Below are 23,632 nucleotides of genomic sequence, written 5' to 3' on the forward strand. Positions count from 1 at the left end.
TTGTGCTTTAGCTGACCTGAGTTTGAGTCCCGGCTTGTGGATTTTTCCTGATCCAATCCCCATCTCTTTCTCTCTCCCACTTTGCTTCCTGTCTACATACTTTTCCAATCATAATATAAGGCAAAAACGGCAAAAATGAACATTTAAACTGACGCTGGTTAAGCTCCATCCCCACACAGAATAGAATCACTATCGTTTAAGCCACTACGTAAACATCTTGTGGGTGGGGGAATGGATTCCGACAGCTGGATTGATTGCTGTCGGATTCTGTTCCCCCACCCACATTATAAGAGATTTTGATGTAGTGGCTTAAAATATGCTGATTCTATTCTGTGTGGGGGTGTAGCTGAACTAGCATCAGATTGATAAATATTATAACATAATTGTGTAAGAAACATGAGGGGAACAGAAGAGAATCAGCATCGTTTAAGCCACTACATCAAGACAGTCATGGGGGAGAGGAACGGAATCTGACAGCTGAAATTATTGCTGTCGGATTCTGTTCCCCCCATGTTTCTTACACAATTATGTTCTAGTATTTAAAAAACTGATACCAGCTAGTTCGTCCCAATAGCTTAGTGGTCAGCTTGCTGACATATAACACCAATGTGCTTTCAGAATCGTTTAAGCCACTACATAAACATCTTGGGGGTGGGGGAATGGATTCTGACAGCTGGATTGTTTGCTGTCGGATTCTGTTCCCCCTACGTTTCTTCCACAAGAATGCTGTACTGCTGGTTCAGCTCCATCCCCACACAGAATAGAATCAGCATCTTTAAAGCCACTACATCAAAATCTCTCATCATGTGGGTGGGGGAACTGATTCCGAAAGCTGGATGGTTTGCCATCGGATTCTGTTCCCCCCATGTTTCTTAAAAAATGAGGATATAACATTTACAAAACTGACACAATGGGAAGGCTGCATCCTCCGAAGGCCGTATTTGAAGGCCGATTGGCCGCATATAAAGGCCGATTGCGTCACAGCGGCACGACGAAGGCTACCCTGATTCAAAAGCGACGCCTTCTTTTCCCCGTGAAAGGAAGGATACATAAAAGGATCCTTAGCAGCCTATCCTACCCCATAAGTCATTGCGTGCCAGTGACGACGGCATTTTTTTCAGACAGAGAGAACGAGTTTTTGGACTTGATCAGAGAAGACATGCAACTAGAGAGGGAGGCAGAAGCGAGGAGAGCACAGGAAAGAAGGGAGAGGATGGACAGACTTTCATTGGTGCAACTGCAACAGCCCATGATGCACCCTAACATTCTTCCTCTTGATGTTCTTTCTGGTTTGTGGTTTTCACACATTTCTTTCTCTTCTGTTCTTTCGTTTATTCTTAAAGGAGAACTCCGGTCAATTTTAACATTGAGCTCATTTTTTTGTAAATTTGGAGTGCTGTCAATACAGAGAACAACGACAAAAATTGGTGTTGCCTACACCATGTTATCCTCTTTTTAAAATTTGCACCCTGTTGACTTCAATGGGGCAAGTTTTAAACCTGCTTTTAGTCTCTTAACATCCTTGATGTGTCATTACAAGTGCCCAGCCATGTGAGTGATTCCTTCAGAGTGATCACGGGTGAATCTGACTGCAGTAGATGTGAAAGATATTAATAAAAACAATATTATTTCAGCCAGCGCACATACCTGTATTTACATCCTGTTTTCGGTCGAAGCCCATAGTAATCGATTGTCGAGTTCACACGCATAGGTTTAGTTACCTATGATCACGCGCGTCAACTCGACAATCGATTACTATGATTACTACACATCAAGGATGTTAAGAGACTAAAAGCAGGTTTAAAACTTGCCCCATTGAAGTCAACAGGGTGCAAATTTTAAAAAGAGGATAACACAGTGTAGGCAACACCGATTTTTGTCGTTGTTCTCTGTATTGACTGAGCTCATTTTTTTGTAAATTTGGAGTGCTATGTTAAAATTGACCGGAGTTCTCCTTTAACCCTTTAACCTTCACCCCCCTTTTTTTCGCATAGACAAAAAAATCACTATACAAACTTAAATGGTTGTAATTCAAGAATGCTTTGGAATATAGACATATGGTTGGTCTTGTTTTTAAGAAGACATTTGCCAGATTATTGTAGAAGTGAAATAAATTATGAAAGTGAAACAGAAAAAAAGTTATGTAAGTTTGAGTTTATGAAAATGTACAATGTAAAAATATAATTATTCATATTTTATATAAAATATATATATTACAAAATATATTTTACTCTAAAACTGCTAGAAAATTAAAGCCAAAAATCTAAACAAGTTGTGTTCCAAATTTTAGGTTAATATCTCAAAAAATTAGCTTTCAGTAAGATTTTATTTGGGCGCAGTACCAAACTTTTTCACTAGATGGACAGCCAGCTTCCCTACTGACCATATAAGGGCGCCTCCATTTTCATATACAGTGCTATGCATAAGTTTAGACACCCATGCTAAAGTTGACTAAAAAGAGGAATAAAAAATCATCTTTTGGAAATTGAACTTAATGCCTTAATTTAAAAAAATAGGAAAAATCCAACCTTTAAGGACACCAATTTTCTTTGTGAATGAATAATGTATCGTAAATAAATAAATGTTCTTACTTAAAATACAGGGTGCATAAGTTTGGACACCCCTATGTTAAATTCCCATAGAGGCAGGCAGATTTTTATTTTTAAGTTTTTTTTTTTTGGATACTATGCATCCTGATAAAGTTCCCTTGGCCTTTGGAATTAAAATAGCCCCACATCATCACATAGCCTTCACCATACCTAGAGATTGGCATGGGGTACTTTCCATAAGATCATCTCTCAATGCAAATCAAACTAGCTATTAGGCTAACTGAAATAAAACCATGCCAATCTCTAGGTGACAGTGTAGCCCTTTTACTAAACATTTAGTGGAGACCGGGGATGAAAGTAACACCTTTTATTTGAGCATCGGTAACTCAGTGGTTCTTTGTGCTAGATTTCTCAAAATTTTATACATGGTAGCCACATTTGTCTGATACAAATATAACGCACTTGGACACGTACAACACAACCACAGATTATGTGAGTTAGTCAAACACAAAGAGTTCCGTTGTTACAACAGGCTGGGGATAGATGTAACAATGAAAGGTAATTCGTGCGTATCAACTATATATTTTATATTTTTATCAAATTTCTTAGTGTCCCACATTAGGAAATGTGGTTTCCAAATCCGGGACAGTATGATCAGCCTAATGTGGGACAGTACTTCATTGAGTCAAAAATGTGTGGTGGGGCATGGTTTGTGGGACAAACATGGTTATTTACATGGTTTTAGTCTTGTAATGCAATATCACAATACTGTTAATGCAGATTTTTACAGTCATGTGAATTTTTTATTCTTGGAGGGCGGTTTGAAGGCTCTTTTGTGCGTGTGCATGCCTACATATGTGTGTGTGTCTCTCTCTATCTCTCTATCTCTCTTTCTCTCTCTCTCTGTGTGTGTGTGTGTGTGTGTGTCATGTATGTGTCATGTATGTGTAAAAGGTATAGTTGACTTAAAATTAAAAATAGCTCTGAATTTAAAAATGCCGTAGAAAACCAATAAAGCAATTCCACTTTATTTTATGCATCTGATTAATTCAATGAAATGCATTTTAGATCACAATGGTAAAGGTGAGAAAGACAGGGACAGATTGTCAGATGCAGAAAGAGAGGCAGAAACAGGTAAAGGATAAGAGAAAGAAACTTAATCAGTGGAGGCAGGACAGGATGAAAAGAGCCATAGAGGAGTATAGGCAGATTGTTGAGGATGGTGGGGTCCCTCAGCTGAGACTGTTGGCCAGGGCATTGAATGTCCCTAAATCTACTCTCCAGTGAATCTAAAATAAAAGATTTTACTATTCTACATGTATCAATGTGATTTTTTGGTGTTTTATCATAGATTTTTCAGTGTCCCACATTGGGGACACGTTCTGTCCCACATTAGGAAGCTGCAGTTTTTCTCAGACGACTTGCAATAAGAGCACTAATATGTCTATAATTTATCTTATGAATGGGTTATCTGAATTTTCTCTTTTGATTTGATTAGGATACATCCTGGGTTTTTTAAAATGGTATTGGGTGTGGATTTAATGTTTTGGTTACACATCGAAATATGTCACAGAAGTCTGAAGTGCAAAAAATGTCCCACATTAGGGCAATTCACCCTACGTGCATTCGTCTTAAAGGGACAGCACCCAATATACCTGCAGCTGTTTGTGTCACCAAAGTTAATCAAACAACAAAAGAGAAAGAGAAAAATCACGTTTTGTCAAAAGATAAACTGTATTAATACTTAATACAGTTAATTTACCTGAAAAACATAAAGCACTGCTTTATTTCTCGTGTATTTGTGTTTTATTGTATTTATATTTGTATTTTGTTTATTAGTTTATATGCAGATGCACTAGGCCTACCCTACACAATTACCCCAATCATCCTAGAATTATTAATTCTTTACAAAAAGAGCTATTCAAATCATCAGGTGAAATTGTTTTCAGGAAGTAGCAGTAAAGCAAGAAGAAGTGCAAGATAGTTTTTCTAAATTTCATTTGACTCTATGTGCCTATAGGGGTGGGTTGGGGATGGTGGCAATGTAGTATCTGGATATTTGCCGCGGGACGAGGGCTTCGATTACCTCTCTCTTTTTTGACCATACATGTGTTTGCACCCCTGTAATTACTTATTTTACAAATACTGATTGCATATTTATCACACTGTTTTTATTAATCATGTGCTTAATAGGTTTCAATTTTGTCATCTTTTCACAAATTATGACAGTGATCATTAATAAATAATTAAAAAAATATATCTTTCATGTGATTAACAATGTTATACTTACTCTATTCATGTTGATAAATATGACAGTATGTATAAATGGATGCGTGTAAATGAAATGCTGTCAGAAGAATGTTGAATTTTGTTTCTCCATCAACAGCATGTGTTCATCTACAGCAAACCACACAAGAACAGCAATGAGGAAACAGGGAGTCTTTAAAACCAATCAGAAATTTTGAATCATTTCTTTCTGATACATTTTAGAATATTTCCTGAACAGACGGCATAGAGAAAAGGATCCAGACAGCAGTTTAGCAAAGCCAGAGTCTTGCTTACATCACCATAAACTTTACGGAAGGACTTCAGTCGGGCATAAACATCTGGATGAGATGTTTTAGTCAGAGTAGTAACTATATCAATCACATTGATGATGTGCACAGGAGTCCAAAACAAAAAGAAAGCCACAACGATGCTGACCACAAGTCTCTTCTTGTAAGTCTTAACGTTTGCCGCCTGATTTCTGGGTTTCTGGTCCTGTGGAGCTTTAGTTAGACTGGAGCTCTTTGCTTTTTGGCTCAAGCCTTCGTGCAACCAGAGATAACATGTTAACATGATCAAAAATGGAATGACGAACCCAAACAGGGTCTCAAGAAGCAAAACAGCCACTACTATAGACGGTGGCTCCATTGTCCTCTGACATCTTTGCAATCCATCCTTGTCTTTGAGTTCTTGAGTGAAAAATATTGGTAGGGCAAAAACAAAGGCTAGAATCCAGATGCCAGTCAGATGAAGGCGTCTGTGTCGTCTTTCCAGTCTGTGCAGTAGCTTCCTGTTAGTGACCCTTGACTTGATGACATTGTGATAGCGGTGCACACTCATGGAGGTGACCGTCAGGACACCAACATACAGATTCCAGTGACCAAAGAAGAACAGGATCCTACAAGACCAAAGGCCAAGTTTCCATCCAAACAGTAATCCACACAGCACGACAGGAGTCAAGCAAAGGGTCAAAGCATCAGAGACAGCAAGGTTTAGCATTAGGCTTAAGGTAAAGCTAAAATTTTTGTTCCACTCACGAGCAATGCTGATGATTACAGTGATGTTGCTTGGCAAACCCACCAAACAGCACAAACCCAGAACTACAGCAGGAGCAATCTGTTCTGAACCCACAGCAGTGTTGTTAGATGTGGAACTGAAGCTTACGTTGAGTTCCATCATGATCAAAAAAAAATTTTGGTCTGGAAAATGCTGAATGTAAGTTATGACTGCTTGAAGAACAGGGGCTATGTCGACTCCTCCCACTTCTTGTAAACTAAAACCACAGCTTTGCTCTTATCTCAATCAAGGGAAAAAAATAATTAATTAAAGCTCTCCTTTGACTCGCTATATATATTTACATCTAAACCAAACAATGCAATTAAAATAAAAGATACAGATACAACATTATGAACTCATACTTAACCCTTAAAGGGGTCATATGATGCTATTTTAAACGTTCATTATTTTGTTTATTGGGTGTAATAGAATAGGTTAACATTTTTCACATACTGTACATTATTGTTGGTTGTTAATCGATGGTATATGATTTTGTTGAAGCCTTCTGTTTGCATTATTTTTAGCTTATTTGTAAAAATAGCTGTGTTCTTGTGGTTCGTGGTTTTCAGACGTTTCTTCCTCTTCCGTTCTTCCTTTTACTCTTAATGAAGCCCCTTTTGCAAGCTGCAAACATTTACCTCATATACCTCATATAAAAATCGTCTTATTAAGCCTATAATAATATATAACACCATGGTAATATATCACTACTTATAGGATGTTCTTAATTCTAAGTTTTACAGTTTTTCTCAATCACTTTGGCTCAATTCTCGAATGAGTTTGTCAATCAAAACAATAAGTTCAGATTTCTGAACAAGTAGTTTCTGGTTCACAGCATATTTGAATTTCTTATTGACAAACAAATTGCATGCGTTTTGGCATATGTATGCAAAAAAGTAAGTACATTGTCTTCAATTTGAACAATAACTAAATGCAGCTAAACCACAAGAAACCTATTTAGTTTTTTCCAAGGCCCATATTACCAAAATACAGAATTCTGGTAATCCATACTCTGGGATACTTTAGTAGTTGATATCCTCCACCACCTGTCAAAAAATGATTGATTGACAGGTGCCCCGCCCCTTCCAATGACAGGTGCCCGCCCTTTTGGCATAGGATCAAAGGGGACATCAGAGAACAAAGGGAGATCAAAGAAGATCAGAGAAGATCAAAGCTGATCAAAGGGATTAAAGGGGTTTGACAGTTAGTTTTGACTTTTGATTGACAGGTTGCCCCCTCCTAGGCCTTGATCATGTAGTTTTTGACAGAAGGTATTAATTGTTTGATGCCTTTTGAAGCTGTTTGAAGACACTGTGATTAAACAATATGTTATGGTATCTGACAGAAGGTTTTAATCGTTTGAAGTTTTGATAATTTGAAGACAGTTATAATAATACGTCATGGCTATGACAGCTAGTTTTGATATTGTTTGAAGCCTTTTGAACATGACAGTTAGTGTGTGTTTTTGAAGACACTGTGATTAAATAATATGTCATGGCTATGACAGCTAGTTGTGATATTGTTTGAAACCTATTGAAGCCTTTTGAACATGACAGTTAGTGTGTGTTTTTGAAGTTGGTATCACACACGATCCTCCTATTCCTGAACGCATCTGGGCTGTACTGTGAAACTGATAAGGGAAAAACTGTGTAAGTTTATCTCACACACAAATGTTGAAAAACCATTCAGTTCTTTTAAAAGAATATAAATGAAATGTTTATAAAGATCTTACTAAAAACCTCACACAAAAAGTTTAAATAAAATGGAGTCACAAAAGATCACAGAGTGTTTACTGAAGCGCCTCTCCAGCACAGCCCCGGCCTGAGTGGTGCGCACGCCCTCCGCATTCTGACATCCCCCTCCTTCTGCTCCTCCACATTCCAGAGCACAGTGATAGTGAGAAACGTCTCGGTTACGGATGTAACCCTCGTTCCCTGAGTGGGAACGGAGACGTTACGTCGGATGACGACGATTGGGGTTTCGCTTAGAAGCCTATCACCTTCGAGTATATAAAACGAGCCAATGGCAATGAAATGCCATGGGTCTGCGGAATTTGCATAGCGTAACTCCGCCCGCCGCAGGGGGTATATAAGGAAGTCGCTGGCACAATGCAGATATGTCTTCGCTGAGGAGCCGAGACTAGCCCCAGGCGTTTTTCAGCGGTACAGCGGAAGTGGCAGGAAGACGTAACGTCTCCGTTCCCACTCAGGGAACGAGGGTTACATCCGTAACCGAGACGTTCCCTTTCGTGGTCACTCCGAGTTACGTCGGATGACGACGATTGGGGTTCCAGTCTAATCACGCCACCTCGGCTGTCTTCCAGTGCCCTGCGTAAGTCTGAGCTCCCTGTTGTGAGACTAACACGAACGAAGGAGTCCTACTTAACACAGGGATACCAAGGTACACTGGGAAGCATATCTCCAGAGAGAAATATGCAATTATGCCCAGCCATGATGGGGGGGACTTAGAATACACATATGACCCAGAGGGCTGCATATGGAAAATCACTGGGGTGTCCAGCCGCAGGTGGAATTTTAAACCCCAGGGTGGCAAGGTGGCTTGCCAAGGGAAAGACACACGCTCACAAGGAGACTTACAGTGGAAATACACATGTGGGGGTCGCCCAGAGGGGGAACCATGCACATGGAGGCACCTAGTCAAGCGCAAAAGCTGCGTTATGGAGATTGGCATAACTCAGGCGTTGACGTAACCAGTGCTGGAGGAACTCAGAGCTTATGAGACTCACCTGAGAAGAAATCGCACGTATCCCATCCGTGGAGAGGAATGGCGAGCAAGCGAAGACACCTGAGCAGAATCTAGCACCGGCTGGTTGAAGCGAGTACATGAGAAGAAACTGGCTCTACGCGGAGATTATAGAATCTCGCGAATGTGTTGGGTGTCGCCCAGCCTGCAGCTCTACAAATGTCTGTTAGCGAGGCGCCATGCGCTAGAGCCCAAGAGGAAGCCACACTACGAGTGGAGTGGGCTTTCACACCAAGGGGGCACGGACGACCTTGCTGCTGGTATGCCAAAGCAATGGTATCCACTATCCAGTGGGATAACCTTTGCTTTGAGAGAGCCTTTCCCTTCAGCTTCCCACCATAACAGACAAAGAGCTGGTCTGAGGTCCTGAAACACTGCATTCTGTCTACGTAAGCACGAAGGGCGCGTACTGGACAGAGCAGTGCCAAGGCTGGGTCTGCCTCCTCCAAGGGCAGCGCTTGCAGGTTCACTACCTGGTCTCGAAAGGGTGTAAGGAACCTTGGGCACATATCCAGGCCGGGGTCTCAGGATCACGTGAGAATTAGCCGGCCCGAATTCCAGGCACGCTTCGTCAACCGAAAATGCCTGCAGGTCCCCTACCCTCTTGATGGAGGCCAATGCAACCAGGAGCGCTGTCTTCATAGACAGGAACTTAAGCTCTACTGATTGCAAAGGCTCAAATGGAGCACTCTGCAGGGCAGTTAGAACCACTGAGAGGTCCCAAGAGGGTACGAGGGGAGGACGAGGAGGATTCAGTCTCCTCGCTCCCCTCAGGAACCTGATGATCAGGTCGTGCTTTCCCAGAGACTTACCATCAACTGCGTCGTGATGTGCGGCAATGGCGGCAACATACACTTTCAGGGTGGAGGGAGACAGCCTTCGCTCCAACCCTTCTTGCAGGAAGGAAAGCACGACACTGATCGGGCATTTCGTGGGTTCTTGATGTTTAGAAGAACACCAGTTGACGAAGAGGTTCCACTTCAACGCATAGGCATGTCTCGTGGACGATGCTCTAGCGGAAGTGATGGTAGCCACCACCGCAGGTGGTAGGGTACTCAAACCTGCCTCGTCCCGTCCAGGAGCCACACGTGGAGGTTCCAAAGATCGGGACGAGGGTGCCAAAGGGTGCCCCATCCCTGAGAAAGGAGGTCCTTCCTCAGAGGAATTGGCCAGGGAGGTGCTGTCGCGAGGAGTACAGGGCTGCCTCGACGACCTTCGTAAAGACGCGAGGAGACAGGGCTAGCCCGAAAGGGAGAACCGCGTACTGGTATGCCTGCCCCTCGAAAGCAAACCGTAGAAACGGTCTGTGTCGAGGTAAAATGGAGACATGGAAGTAGGCGTCCTTCAGGTCGATCGCTGCAAACCAATCCTGCGGCCGCACACACTGGAGGATGTGTTTGGCCGTTAGCATCTTGAACGGCAGCCTGTGAAGGGAGCGGTTCAAGACGCGCAGGTCGAGGATTGGCCGTAACCCACCGGACTTCTTGGGTACAATGAAGTAAGGGCTGTAGAAGCCGGACTTCATTTCGGCTGGAGGGACAATCTCGATCGCACCCTTCGCCAGTAGGGTGGCGACCTCCGCTCTCATGACAGGGGCATTGCCACCGACCATAGTGAAGCGGACTCCCCTGAAGCGGGGAGGAGATCTCGCGAACTGAATCGCGTAGCCGAGCCTGATGGTTCTCGCGACCCAGCGGGACAGTCTGGGAAGCTCTAGCCAGGCTTCCAGAAAGTGCACCAGCGGGGTCATACGAACCACAGACGTACCGTCGGTGGGGCAGCGAGGCGGAATGACCGGCACCGGCGAGGGTGGCATAGCGGCCCTGTGCGGGGGCACGCTCATTAACCGCGTCCTGCCAGAGGAGGCCAGGGGAGGGCGCGCGTCCCACGGGGGCGTGCTCTGGCAGGGGTCTGGCGACAGAGGGGGATGAGAGGAGCGTGGCCCGTGGGCGGCGCGTGCTGTCATCCCACACCTCTGGGACAGAGGAGGGCGGCAGTGGCGGGACCCGAGGGTGGCGCGCACTGCGGCCCTCTGGCTCTGTAGGCTCAGGATTGGGGATTTCGATTCTTTCTTTAACCACATTAGGGTGCTGCCCGTCGTGGGACGAGCAGCGGGGAGTGGAGAACAAAAGATTCTCCCCCGGCCCTCCACCGGGGGAAGGAGTGGCCCTGCTACCACCTCCTGTAGAGAAAAGAAAGCCAATCCTGAGCTGCCCGTCTCAGGAGCGCCGCTTAGCCTGGCGTTTAGCGGGCCGCGGGGCTGGAGAGGGCTGTGGCGCCTTCCTACGGCTTCCTCCGCGACGCGGCGCCGGTGAAGGCTGCTGCTGAGGCCGTGCGGGAGGGGCGGGAGCCGTGGGAGGGCGACCTCGGCGGCGAGCAGGCTGAGGATTCTGTACCGGCGGCTGAGCAGCAGCAGCGCGTCGGGGCAGAATGTGCTTGATCGCCTCAGTCTGCTTCTGGGCAGTCGAGAACTTCTGGGCAAAATCCTCGACCGCACCGCCGAAAAGGCCGGCCTGGGATATGGGAGCGTCAAGCAGACGAGTCCGCTCGGGCTCACGCATATCAGCCAGGTTCAGCCAGAGATGTCTCTCCTGGACCACAGCTGTGGACATCACCAAACCCAGGGAGCGCGCGGTCACCTTCGTCGCTCGGAGAGCGAGGTCAGTGGCGGCGCGCAGCTCATCAAAGAGCCCTGGATCTGTCCTACCCCCGTGCATGTCACTGAGCATCTTGGCCTGGTAGACCTGTAAGATGGCCATGGCATGCAAAGAGGCAGCTGCCTGTCCCGCCGCTCTGTAAGACTTCGCCACCATGGTAGACGAAAATCTACAGGCTTTGGATGGGTGCTTAGGATCACCACGCGATGAAGCGCTTGCCGGACACAGCTGCATCGCGACAGAACGCTCCACCGGGGGAATCCCAGTGTACCCACAAGCATCAGCCTTATCGAGGGGAGGAAAGGCGGAGAAAGCCGACGAACGATCACGGGAAGACATGGGAGCCTTCCAGGACCGCGTGACTTCCTCATGCACTTCCGGGAAGAATGGTATTGGGGTTGGGCGGCGACGAGTGTCAGCGGCCGCTCCCAAAAACCAATCATCCAGCCGCGAGCGCACTGGATCGGGTGGCGGGGACCACTCGAGCCCAATGGCTGCGGCTGCCCGGGAAAGCATGGCAGTCAGCTCGGGATCAGACTCGGACAATGCTGACGCGCCCGGGGGCGGCAACACAGCCGAATCCTCACTTCCCGAGGACTCATGCCCACCTTGTGATGCAGTGATGGACATCGCATCCTCTGCTGGAGCTCCAAACGAAATACGCGGGGCCTCCGTAGAGGGACCAGCGGCTTCCGCCTGAACACTCGCGGGTTCCGATGCTGAAGAGGGGTGTGTGGACCGTGGACGTGTCGGCGGTGTGCTCCACACAGTCACCCTCAGGTCACCCCGGCCACCAGCCGAAGTACTAGCTCTCTGGGAGTCAGTAGATCGGGGTGTGGGTAGGGGGACTCTCGCTCTGGTGAGCTCATTGAGTCTCGACCGCAGCATGGAGATGGTCATGTTCCCGCAGTGAGAACATGAGTCATCCACGAACGCTGCTCTAGCGTGATCAACACCCAAACACGCTAAGCAGAGATCGTGCCCATCAGCAAAGAATACATCGCCACCACAACCAGAAGTGCACGGGCGAGGCATCTTTAAAAAGACGTGCCGCGTGCAATGCTCTTTTTGTGAGAGGAAAAACTCCGCGGATGTTGAAGCGAACAGGGAGAAATCACACTATCTGTCAGATCACTGAACAGATCAGCAGGGTAGTGAGCACTCGCTGAAATCGCCGTCACACCAACACCGGAGAGTACGCTCGTCTCGAAGGGATGAGAAGAATAACTCAGAATTTTTGGCTTGCAGGAGTGGAGAAGTTCTCGGCTCCGAAGCGAAAACATATCTGCATTGTGCCAGCGACTTCCTTATATACCCCCTGCGGCGGGCGGAGTTACGCTATGCAAATTCCGCAGACCCATGGCATTTCATTGCCATTGGCTCGTTTTATATACTCGAAGGTGATAGGCTTCTAAGCGAAACCCCAATCGTCGTCATCCGACGTAACTCGGAGTGACCACGAAAGGGAACAGAGATTTTATAAAATAATGTATATTTCACACGAATAATATAATCTACAATAATATAAAATAACATCTTACTGAAACCAATTCTTTAAGTTTTAGATAAACAAAAGAATAAAAAAATCATCTTACATAAAACATTCTGTTCTTTAAAAGAATATAAATGATTATAAATAAATAATATAAAATAAAGATCTTACTAAAACCTCACACAAAAAGTTGAAATAAATGTAGAACTATCCAGTTTAAATAAAATTGATTCACAAAAAAATTTGCAATGAGTTAAATGTTTATAGAGTTGAAGAAAAAACATAGGCCTACATGTTATGAAACAATCAGTTAAATGTTTAGAGAGTTGAAGAAAAAACATACAGCTCATGAAACAACGCAATGTATGAAACGGGTTCACGAAAATAAAAAATCATCTTACATGTTTAGAAATCAGGGCCCTCTGGCCTCTCTTTACACCAGCGTTTGACGTGCGGAGCTTTCAAAAAGCACCAGCCAAAGGGTGTGTGTTTGTGTGTGTGTGTGTGTGTGTGTCAGAGAGTCACACAAATTCAGCGATCAGGATATCAGGTGCTGAGTTTATTTATAAGAAGTATAATCTTAAAAGTTTAAATTATATCTTTTAAAAACAAAAGATTGTTTAAATCAAATCTTTAAAGTTTTATTAAAATCATATCTTCTATTTATCTTCTTAGAAGACTTATGTATTATTTTTACTAAACAATGTCTGTTCAAAAAACTTTAGATGGTTGAAAAACTGTACTTAGTCGTCTTAGATCTTATTTATACAAAAATATTTCAAACAGTATTTTTGTCCATACAACATGTTGTCAAAGTTTGTCACAATGTTTTGTTGTTGTTTTTAAGAAATCCGAAGACTCTACATTGCTCTTATTTAGACTAAGTTGTATCATTTGGAAAATCACCACACAATTATATTTTCATCTGTGGGTGGCTGAAGGATTTCCTTGTAGTTTATGAGTCTCTGAGCTGATGTGTTTAAATCATGTGTCGTCTCGATCTGCCAGATCTCATGTTCTCTATTGATGGGGTCAGTCTCATCATTGATGATAAACAGTTCAGTGTAGATCTTGTTTAGAGAGACCGACTGTGCTGCACTTGCCTCCAAAGTCCTCTCAGCGGCACGCAGCATTCTTGATTTCATCTCATTCCTTACATTCGGAAGAATTTCTAAAAATCAGGACAAAGTTGGATAGTCATATTATTAACAGGAGCATCACGCTTAAGAATGCACAGTGTTCTACAACAAGAGATCTTACCATGTTCGTATACCGAGGTAGAGTGAGACACCTGAAAAACAAAACGAAAAATACTCATACATAAATATATAACATACACAAATAATTTCTTAACTAAGCAACTGTTTCTTAAATTATCAGACACTCACCGCACTGATGTTAACATCACCATATATTGTGGCTTCTACCATGATTGGAGCAAATATTGTCCCACCATTCTGGTCAATTGTGAAGTTAAGCTGATTAGGGATCTGAATTAATGGCTGTCCGAATGATGTAGAATTATTATTAGTAGTATTATTATGCTGTTGATTTGTCATGTTTCCAGAATGTGTTTGAACGCTCAGCGTTTGAACGTCACCATCTGTTAAAAAAAAAAACAATTAAATACACAACCAAAACCATGTAAACATTATAGTAAAGCTTATTGAAGATTGAGAAACATATTGACTACTAACAAAGTAAATTATAAATATTTTCCTACGTTTGATAATCTTTTTTCTGATTTTTTTCACTATGTACTTGATCCTTTTTAATGCTGTTTTCTCTCCATATTTATTCTGTAGTTCCTCTACTGTGTCTTCCAACCTTCCTGTTGTTCTTCTCCAGCTGTGTTAACCAAAGACAAACAGTTAGAAGAATAAAATGTATGTACAATAGCAAAAATAAAGTTTGTCAGATACACCTGTTCACCTGCTTTCAAAGGCCAGATAAGCTCATAAATATGGCAACTTTTAAAATATTTTCTGAGTCCAAAACAGAAAGAACGCCACAACGATGCTGACCAGAAGTCTCTTCTTGTAAGTCTTAACGTTTGCCCCCTGATTTCTGGCTTTCTGGTCCTGTGGAGCTTTAGTTAGACTGGAGCTCTTGGCTTTTTGGCTCAAGCCTTTGTGCAACCAGAGATAACATGTTAACATGATCAAAAATGGAATGACGAACCCCAACAGGATCTCAAGAAGCAAAACAGCCACTTCTACAGACCGTAACTCCATTGTCCTCTGACATCTTTGCAATCCATCCTTGTCTTTTTGTGTTTTTTTGGCAAAAACAAAGCCTAGAATCCAGATGCCAGTCAGACGAAGGCGTCTGTGTCGTCTTTCCAGTCTGTGCAGTAGCTTCCTGTTAGTGACCCTTGACTTGATGACATTGTGATAGCGGTGCACACTCATGGAGGTGACCGTCAGGACACCAACATACAGACTCCAGTGACCCAAGAAGAACAGGATCCTATAAGACCAAAGGCCAAGTTTGCATCCAAACAGTATTCCACATAGCACGACAGGAGCCAAGCAAAGGGTCAAATTTATTCTGTTACAAGATTAAATATAGCTACAAGCAGCAATTAACGGGGTTCAAGCATTTAAGACCGTCATGCCAACTATGCTGTTGGGCTATAGGTTGAACCGAAATGTAGGCCTGAAACCATAAAATATCAATGATGGAGAATGCGCAAATGATATAAATCTATAGTACCAGTGCACCCTAATTCTTTGAAAAAAAAATTATGGTTTAAAAAATTTGTTTATTAGCCAATACTGGATAATGATAAAGATTAGATTAGATTAAAAAGATGTATTGTCCCTCTTGTGGACAACAGTGGTATTTAAGGTTTCATCTTCAGTTTAAATGTTTGATAGAATGATAGAATGAGCCCTCTGAGCATCAGAAATCCTTGAAACCTGGCACATTTCTTCAAAATCAGTTGTATCTACTCAGTTTTGTGAAGTTTCTACTTTGTGCACACAATATATAGACATGTTACTAACAATGGGCCATACCAGAAATATATAAAAAATTGTATCTGCTAAACGGTTTCATCGATCGAAAATCTTTTGACAACATTTTTCCATGAGGATCCCTAGATGATGCATGTGAAGTTTCAAGCAAATCGGACAAACGGCCTAGCCTGGTAATACCAAACTCTGCTACTTCGCTTTGCTTCGTAGACAGAGTCTGGCATGGCATAATTGAAAAGCGTTTTCTTTCTCACGGGGGGGGGGCGCTTGTCTGAAGTTTAAAATCATTGGTTACCCGTAAGCCAATCACATAACATTTGGTTATGGCGTGTGTTATGCGCATGCTCAGCCGCATCTAACTGCCACTGTAAACACATGTATGATGCGAAAACAAAACCATCGAGCGAAATACCGGAGTGAACATGGCTGTGAATGACTTTTGCAGATTATGTGAAGTAAATCTACACATCCACGGTACAATCAGCGTCTACGTCACGGCTCTCAGCCCGCCCTCTGTTCGTTGATTGGCCGGCTGTTTTGAAGCCGGAGGAAAACGGGGAAAACGGTCGCTATCTCAGACTGAGTACAGAAGCGAACTGAAATTGAGCGGAAGTACGAAGTCTGACGTAGTCAGGCTACGAACGGCATATGAGGAGTTCGAAAAAGTAGAGTTTTCAAATAATCACAAATATTTAACAAATGATTTGATTGACAGCAGTGGTTCTTGAGGCAAAGTTGTCCAGAATGAGGAGATCTATCAAATGATATGCATATTGTGTGAATGTGTGAAACACCACGTGATTACAGAGACATAAAACTCGTTAGCGCCATCTAGTGGCCGATTTCTTTCAAAATTCTTACAGACCTCTAGGGCCATGAGTTGAACATGCCCACTGTGTTTTGTTCCGATCAACCTTCGTTAACCTTGTCTAATAGGTACTCAAACTTCACTGGCTAATGGCGCCCATGTTTTTCAAGATACGCCAATGTCCTCATAGAAAGGCATGGCACCCTGGACAAAGACACTGCATGCCCATTTTCAAGTCAATCGGACTAACGGTAGCGTAGTTATAAGCTGTTTTATGCCTTTTTCGTATAGCGCCACCAAGTGGTGATTCGCTGCGGACTTTTTTGTGTGACCACAAAATGAGCTCGTATATGAGTATAACAAGTTTGGTGAAAATATCTCAATGCTTTCAAGAGTTATATCCATTTTAGTGAAAGTGGCCTACCTCAAACGTTTTGGCGTCCCATGGCGAGCATGAATCACCGATCGTAATTCGTTTGACAACATTTTTTGACAAACGGAATATGAGGAGTACGAAAAAGTAGATTTTTCGGAAAATTCAAAATGGCGGGAAAATTTGCATACCGGAAATGAAATCGGAGATATACATTTTGTTTGTCTGGACTCAAGGTTTCCAATGATATAAGACACTTGAGTCTACGATAAACGGTATAGGAGTTATGAGGGGTTTTGCGTTGTTGATCGCTGTAGCGCCACCTATTCGGGGTCATATTTTGTGAGGTTCTCCCCAAATTGAGACCTACCACCTGGCCAGGTTTCAAGTCTCTAGGCCTTACTGTTTGGCCTGCCCAATCAGTTTTTCGGCGGAATAATAATAATAATAAAAATCCGAACAATTCTAATTATTCTGACATGATCTGACATTCTTCTGTCTTGTGTATTTAATTCATTTATTTAACTAGTAAATTAGTTTTATGTCTTTTTGACCCTGTTCCTTTTTCTCTGGGCCACAGGTTTATGATACTCCTCCAATGGCAATGAAAGGTGATCAGATGGTCAGGAGATCTATGACACTCCACCTAGTGTGGACAAGAGCCAGCTGCACTACCAACAAACGGTAACAATTATTCTTTGTCTCCATGCATGACTGATACAGATCAATTAAACTCTAGTTTTATGTACACCTTTGATTTGGACATTAATGGGGGTTGCCGACGCTTACAAAAAATAAGTATACTTCAAGTTAATTTTATTAAGTAAAGTTCAAGTATATTTTAAGTATACTTTATGTAGTAAGTATACTAATATCAATGTACTAGAAGTATACTTGTAAGTGTACTGTTTCAAAACTACTTGTGTAAAAATAGTAAACTAGTACACAACTAGTTTTCATTATTACTTTAACTATACTACAGGTGAACTTATACTTTAATAATCTAATACTTTATTTACAGAGGAAGCGTGAAAAGTTTCGACATGCAGTGGTGAGTGAAGGGGAACCTGTCCCTGAGAACACATTGGGTTATAAAATACCTTGAGACATAGTACAATTGCAGAAAAATGACAATGTAGTCGGTCCCCTGTACAAGTTGGTGGAGGAGAGATCACTAGCAGGCCAGCCAGAGGTGGTAGTCAGGGAGTTTTTTGCCTCCGCAATGAGGTCTTGTTTCGTAAACGGAGCTGAGCCGCAGTTGGTAGTCCCCAGGGAGTTTAGTTTTGACAAGGCAGGATATTGAAGGACAAAACCCTGAAATGTATCAAACAGAACACATACTCAAAACAACCTTATATACCTAATTTAAATAAATTAAATAAAAAAAAAATAAAAAAAATAAACCAACCAACCAGGTAGAGTAAAACAGATACACAAAAAACCTGGAATACATCAGGCTTCATACAAAAAACAAACAAACTGTAAATTATTTATAAAATAGTTTAAGAGCACGTGGAATAAAAGAAAGTTCATGTCTTTTTGATTTACTCCTGGGCACAACAAACTCCCTATGCTGCCGTAGTAGGTAAGTAGGTCTTGGAGCCACAGCCAGGAAACAATGCAGTGGTGATGAACTGTCCTTGAGTAGTTTTGTAAAAGTACGTATAGTGGCCTTGTCACGCCTCTCACTCAGTGATGGGAGAGTAGAAGTTGGAACACCTATTATCTGACAGCAACGTTTTTGGACCCTCTCTAACTCATCAGAGAGTCCTTTAGGTAGTCCACCCCATACTGGACTAGCGTACTCAAGAACTGGCCGTAAAAATGTCAGATATACTTTCATTAAAACATCACAAGGGAGACCCACGTTTTTAGCAACACAGAGATAGTGTATTCTAGGACGCACCTTCGAAATCATGTACTTAATGTGGGCATCCCACGACAGATCATTAAAAATTCAGTGATTGTTAAATCATCAGCATATTTTACCGGAATTACTGAAGGAGGCAGAAAGGAATCCAAGCTGTTTATGGCGATGACAAAAAGCAGAGGGGATAGAAGTCCCCCCTGAGGAACACCAGCCCCACTTCACCTTTTGCTCTCTGTTACTCAGATAGCTCCTTACACTGAGCCAGAGCGGTCGTCTGACTTTCATGTCAGCTAAAGCATAGAGCAGTTGACAATGATCAATTGTGTCAAAAGCTAGAGTAAAATCAACAAAAACTACATGAATGTCCAATTTAGGATTGGTGTTAAGTGCGTCATGCCAGGATTGCAAAATTTGAATCAGAGCAGTGTCAGGTGATCTATTCGCCATGAAGCCATGTTGTGATGGTTGAATTTTAGCAACTGTATCCTCCAGAATGGCATCTCTGAGGATTCCTTCATACACTTTTCCAGCACAGCTGAGTAATGAAATCTGCAGATAATCTACTGGAAAACTAGGCTTTGTTTTTTTGGGAACAGCCTTGACCACAGCCTCCTTCCATTGTTTTGGGAAAATATTATTTTGCATGCACGTGTTAAAAATATCACATAGCACCGGTGCCAGTTCCTCGTGAAAGGTCTTTAATATCCAAGGAGGAATGTCGTCAGGACCAGCCGCCTTTGCTGCCTTCATTTTGCGGAGTCTAACCTTAACTTGTCCAATACTCAAAAGAGGTATACTACAACTGGATAACTTGCAGGTAACCTCTTCCTCAGACGGAGAAATATGACTCGCATAATCCCACACAGAAGCAAAGTGCTTTGCCAAGTTATCACACTCATATTGCATGATGTTATGATCCTGAGACACCACATCACTCTTATCTCCTTCCATCCCCATTAAAGCCTTCACAGACTTAAACCATTGTTTAGGCTTGGTGTTTTGCAGTTTCTCGACCTCATGTTTATAATATTGTTTCTTTGCATTCTTAATTTTTTTTGGCAATAATTGTTTTTAGTTTACTGTAGGATGTTTTATTGCCAGAACAAAAGGCACGCTGATCAGATCTTTGATTTTTATGGTCATCCAAGGTTTATCATTATTTGTGATAGAAACTTTCTTAAATGGAATTGTTTTATCTAAGATAGACTTGATCATGGAAGTGAAGGCACTAACCTTTGCCTCGGGGTCCGTAGCCTCATGAATGTGAGGAGAGTAGAGAATTAGCCCTTTCTTTGGGTCATTCGGTACCCTGGGCAGGCCATTTAGGCAGACATAAGACAACAGCACGAATCATTCGTCACTTTTATTGGCCAGGTATGAGGAAGGACATAGCCACATACTGTAAAATTTGTCCACAGTGTCAACAGACTTCTCTACGGGTTCCTCCTAGGGCACCTCTTAAGCCTCTCCCCATTATTGGGGTACCTTTTGATCAGCTGGGTATGGATATTGTTGGGCCTTTAGAGAAGACTAAGGCAGGAAACCGCTATATGTTAGTCATTACAGACTATGCCACAAAGTATCCAGAGGTTTTTTCCCTCAAATCCATTAAGGCTAGAGTGGTAGCTTCCTCCCTTATACAACTGTTCTCTAGAGTTGGTTTTCCTAAATGTATAGTCACAGATCAAGGATCTAACTTTATGTCAGAGCTACTAAAACAGGTGTATAAACTGTTGGGCATAAACGGAGTAAGAACCACCCCTTATCACCCACAAACTGACGGGTTAACAGAACGCTTCAATCAAACTCTGAAATAAATGCTTCGTAAGTTTGTCGTGGACAAAAGTGACGATTGGGATCAGTGGCTCCCATATCTGCTTTTTGCCTACAGGGAAGTTCCCCAGGCCTCGACTTGATTTTCCCCGTTTGAATTACTGTACGGACGGGAGGTGCGGGGATCGCTGATACTGCTGAAGGACATGTGGAATGGAGAACAAGACTGTGTAAGTCCCACTATGATTGTTGATTATGTGGTTCAGATGCGTGAGAAGCTGGAAGCCATGGGTACATTGGCCCAGGAGCATATGGCCGAAACGCAAAAACTGCAAAAGACCTGGTATGACCAGAAAGCCAGGACAAGAAACTTTGAGCCAGGTGGTGATGTTACCCACTGATGCGAGCAAGGGTCCTTTTGAAGTACTGAGGAAGCTGGGGCCGGTTACATATGAAGTTGCCACTCCGGGTCAGAAACATTTGAAATGGACTTTGCATGTTAACTTACTCAAAGAGTGGTTTTCCAGATCAAGGGATGCAGGGGCATTCATGAATCGGAAGGTAGAGGACGAGGAAGAGGTAGAGGCCCAGTATCTACCAGTTTCAGCTCCTTCTAGTCTATCACTGAGTCACCTGTCTCAAAGTCAACAGTTTGAAATTCAAAGGCTGTGTGATCCCCAAGTTTTTCAGAAGAGACCAGGACACACCAACTTCTTTGAGCATGACATTGTGCTCAGAGAAGGAGCTTGCCCAAAACGAATGAGCTATAGAATACCTGCATGAGCGCCTCCTGAAAGCTTTGCGTGAGGAGTTAGATGAAATGTTAGCCATGAACATTGTGGAACCATTAAAAAGTGAATGGTGCAGCCGAGTTGTTTTGGTGCCCAAAAAAGATGGCAGCCTACGGTTCTGCATCGACTTCAGATATCTTAACTCCGTGTCAAAGTTTGATTCTTATCCGGCTCCCAGAATCGAGGACCTCATTGACCGTTTGGGTAAAGCCAATTATTTAACCACTACTGATTTAGCTAACGGTTATTGGCAGGTCCCATTGAGTGCAAGGTTCCGGGAACTGACAGCATTCCGGACCCCTTGGGGCCTTTACCATTTCTGTAAGATGCCCTTTGGCCTTCATGTAAGATCCTTTCTTGGAATGGCAAATTGGTACAGGAGGTTTGCACCCAACCTTTCTGTGAGAGCAGCTGTCCTTACAGATTTAACGCGGAAAAACTGTCTGAACCAGATTCGGTGGACTGAGGAGGCGGAGCAGGCTTTTCAGGATCTTTAGAATGCTCTGTGTCAGGGGCCAGTGTTATGCTGTCCAAATTTTGATAAACCCTTTATACTGCAAACTGATGCCTCAGATATTGGAGTAGGAGCGGTTCTTCTCCAGGGGACACAAGAAGATCGACACCCTGTAGCTTACATCAGTCGCAAGTTGTTCCCCAGGGAGGTTCGATACTCCACTGTGGAAAAGGAATGTTTGGGAGTAAAATGGGCCCTTGATACCCTCAGGCAGACATGGGGACTTGTGACTTGGTGACTTGGACTCGAGTCGACTCGAGTCGCTATTTTTATGACTTGTGACTTGACTTGACAAAAAATAAAATACTTGAGACTTGACTCGGACTTGGAAGTTAAAGACTCGGGACTTGACTTGACTTGAGACACGATGACTTGAATGACTTGAGTGTTAATCACATCATGTTTTCAGTTTGAATATAAAAGATATAAATTATTTTTAAAAAATAAAGTTGATTACCCAGCTGGAGCGCAGGCTGAGAATAGCGTTGTCATGACTGGATCACGACACTATTCATCAGTCATGCCCTCTCGCACCGTAAGCACACCACGCCCACTTAGATCAGATATCACATCAACATGTCAGCCGGAGGGGTACCGAGGGTCATCGCTTTCGGCTTCAATAATTTTTCGCAAGATGGCAAAAGAAGAACAGCGCTTTGCAAGACATGCAACATAAAAATCGCAGACAGCCAGACGACAACCTCCAATTTCGTCCGTCATCTGAAGAGCCATTCTGCCCAGTAAGTGCTTGTCAATTTGTTAATGTTATCTGGTTAGTTGGTACAGTAGTTAGCTAATGTAATAATAGCTAAAGTAGCCATCAAAGGTTGTATCAGAGATTTCAGGCCCAAACATAAATGATCACATTCATCTAATCTTTCCTGACGATCCGCTAGCTCTCCGTCAAAAAACCGCGTTTTTGTGGGGGGGCTGGGCTAAGGGGGCTTAAGCCCCAAATGTTTATAGTAAAGCCCCGAATATTTTGTTACCTTGTCTTTCTCATAGAGCAAAAAAAAATAATCAGAAAACCAATTGTGAATAAGACTACAGCTGCCGCGATTACTTAATCATGAAAAGTGCATATTACAGTTTTATATATATATATTTTTTTCCCTTTGCATTAAAGGTACTCACGACGTGCTTTTGCAGCGTTGAGCATTGTAGCCAATCACAGACATGTCTGTTGAACGCATTGGCTAATCAGAGACGTGCAAATGAGTCGCTGTGCTGAAGATGTGTTTTGCGCGAGCTCACCGAGTTCTACACTTTCACAAACCTGTCATTATTATTGGCAATAACCTTAAGATGCAAATAAGAGATTCACTGCAAAATATTTGATATTCTTGATGCTGCTCTGATGCACTCCATTAGGCCTACGCACCGCTCTGTTTGTTGTTAGGAAGACTGAAAGTTCAGCGGTCTAACTCATCATTGTCAAAATGATTAAAGAAGTGAACGAATGCCTGGTAAAATGTAAATATATAAACATTTAACATTTTTATTTATTTATTACATTTTGCCTTTTTGAATTGAAAATATGCTATAATGTCCTTTATTCATTTAGAGACAATGCATGCATAATTAAAAATAAAATATTATTTGCAAATAGTTACAATTATTTCACTAATACAATAAGCCTTTCTTTTTCTTTATTCCCTTAAATCGCTTTTATAATTAATTCATTCCTTTAAATAAAAATAAACAATTCTAAAGCCCAGAATATCCACTGACCTTAGTACCGCC

The 23,632-nt window shown here is 42.7% G+C and overlaps 1 protein-coding gene across 1 annotated transcript; it reads right to left on the bottom strand.

Moving 5' to 3' along the window:
• Positions 1-3,160: 3,160 nt before the first annotated feature.
• On the bottom strand, positions 3,161-5,990 carry LOC311291130 (mu-type opioid receptor-like; the record flags this gene model as incomplete). The annotated part of the gene is made up of 1 exon (XM_084410003.1): positions 3,161-5,990. The coding sequence occupies one exon, from the start codon at positions 5,988-5,990 to the stop codon at positions 5,016-5,018; it is 975 nt and encodes a 324-aa protein (XP_084266129.1). The 3' UTR covers positions 3,161-5,015.
• Between the last annotated feature and the right edge of the window lie 17,642 nt (positions 5,991-23,632).

The sequence above is a fragment of the Rutilus rutilus genome, assembly GCF_951802725.1.
Source record: "Rutilus rutilus genome assembly, chromosome: 5".
NCBI lineage: Eukaryota > Metazoa > Chordata > Actinopteri > Cypriniformes > Leuciscidae > Rutilus > Rutilus rutilus.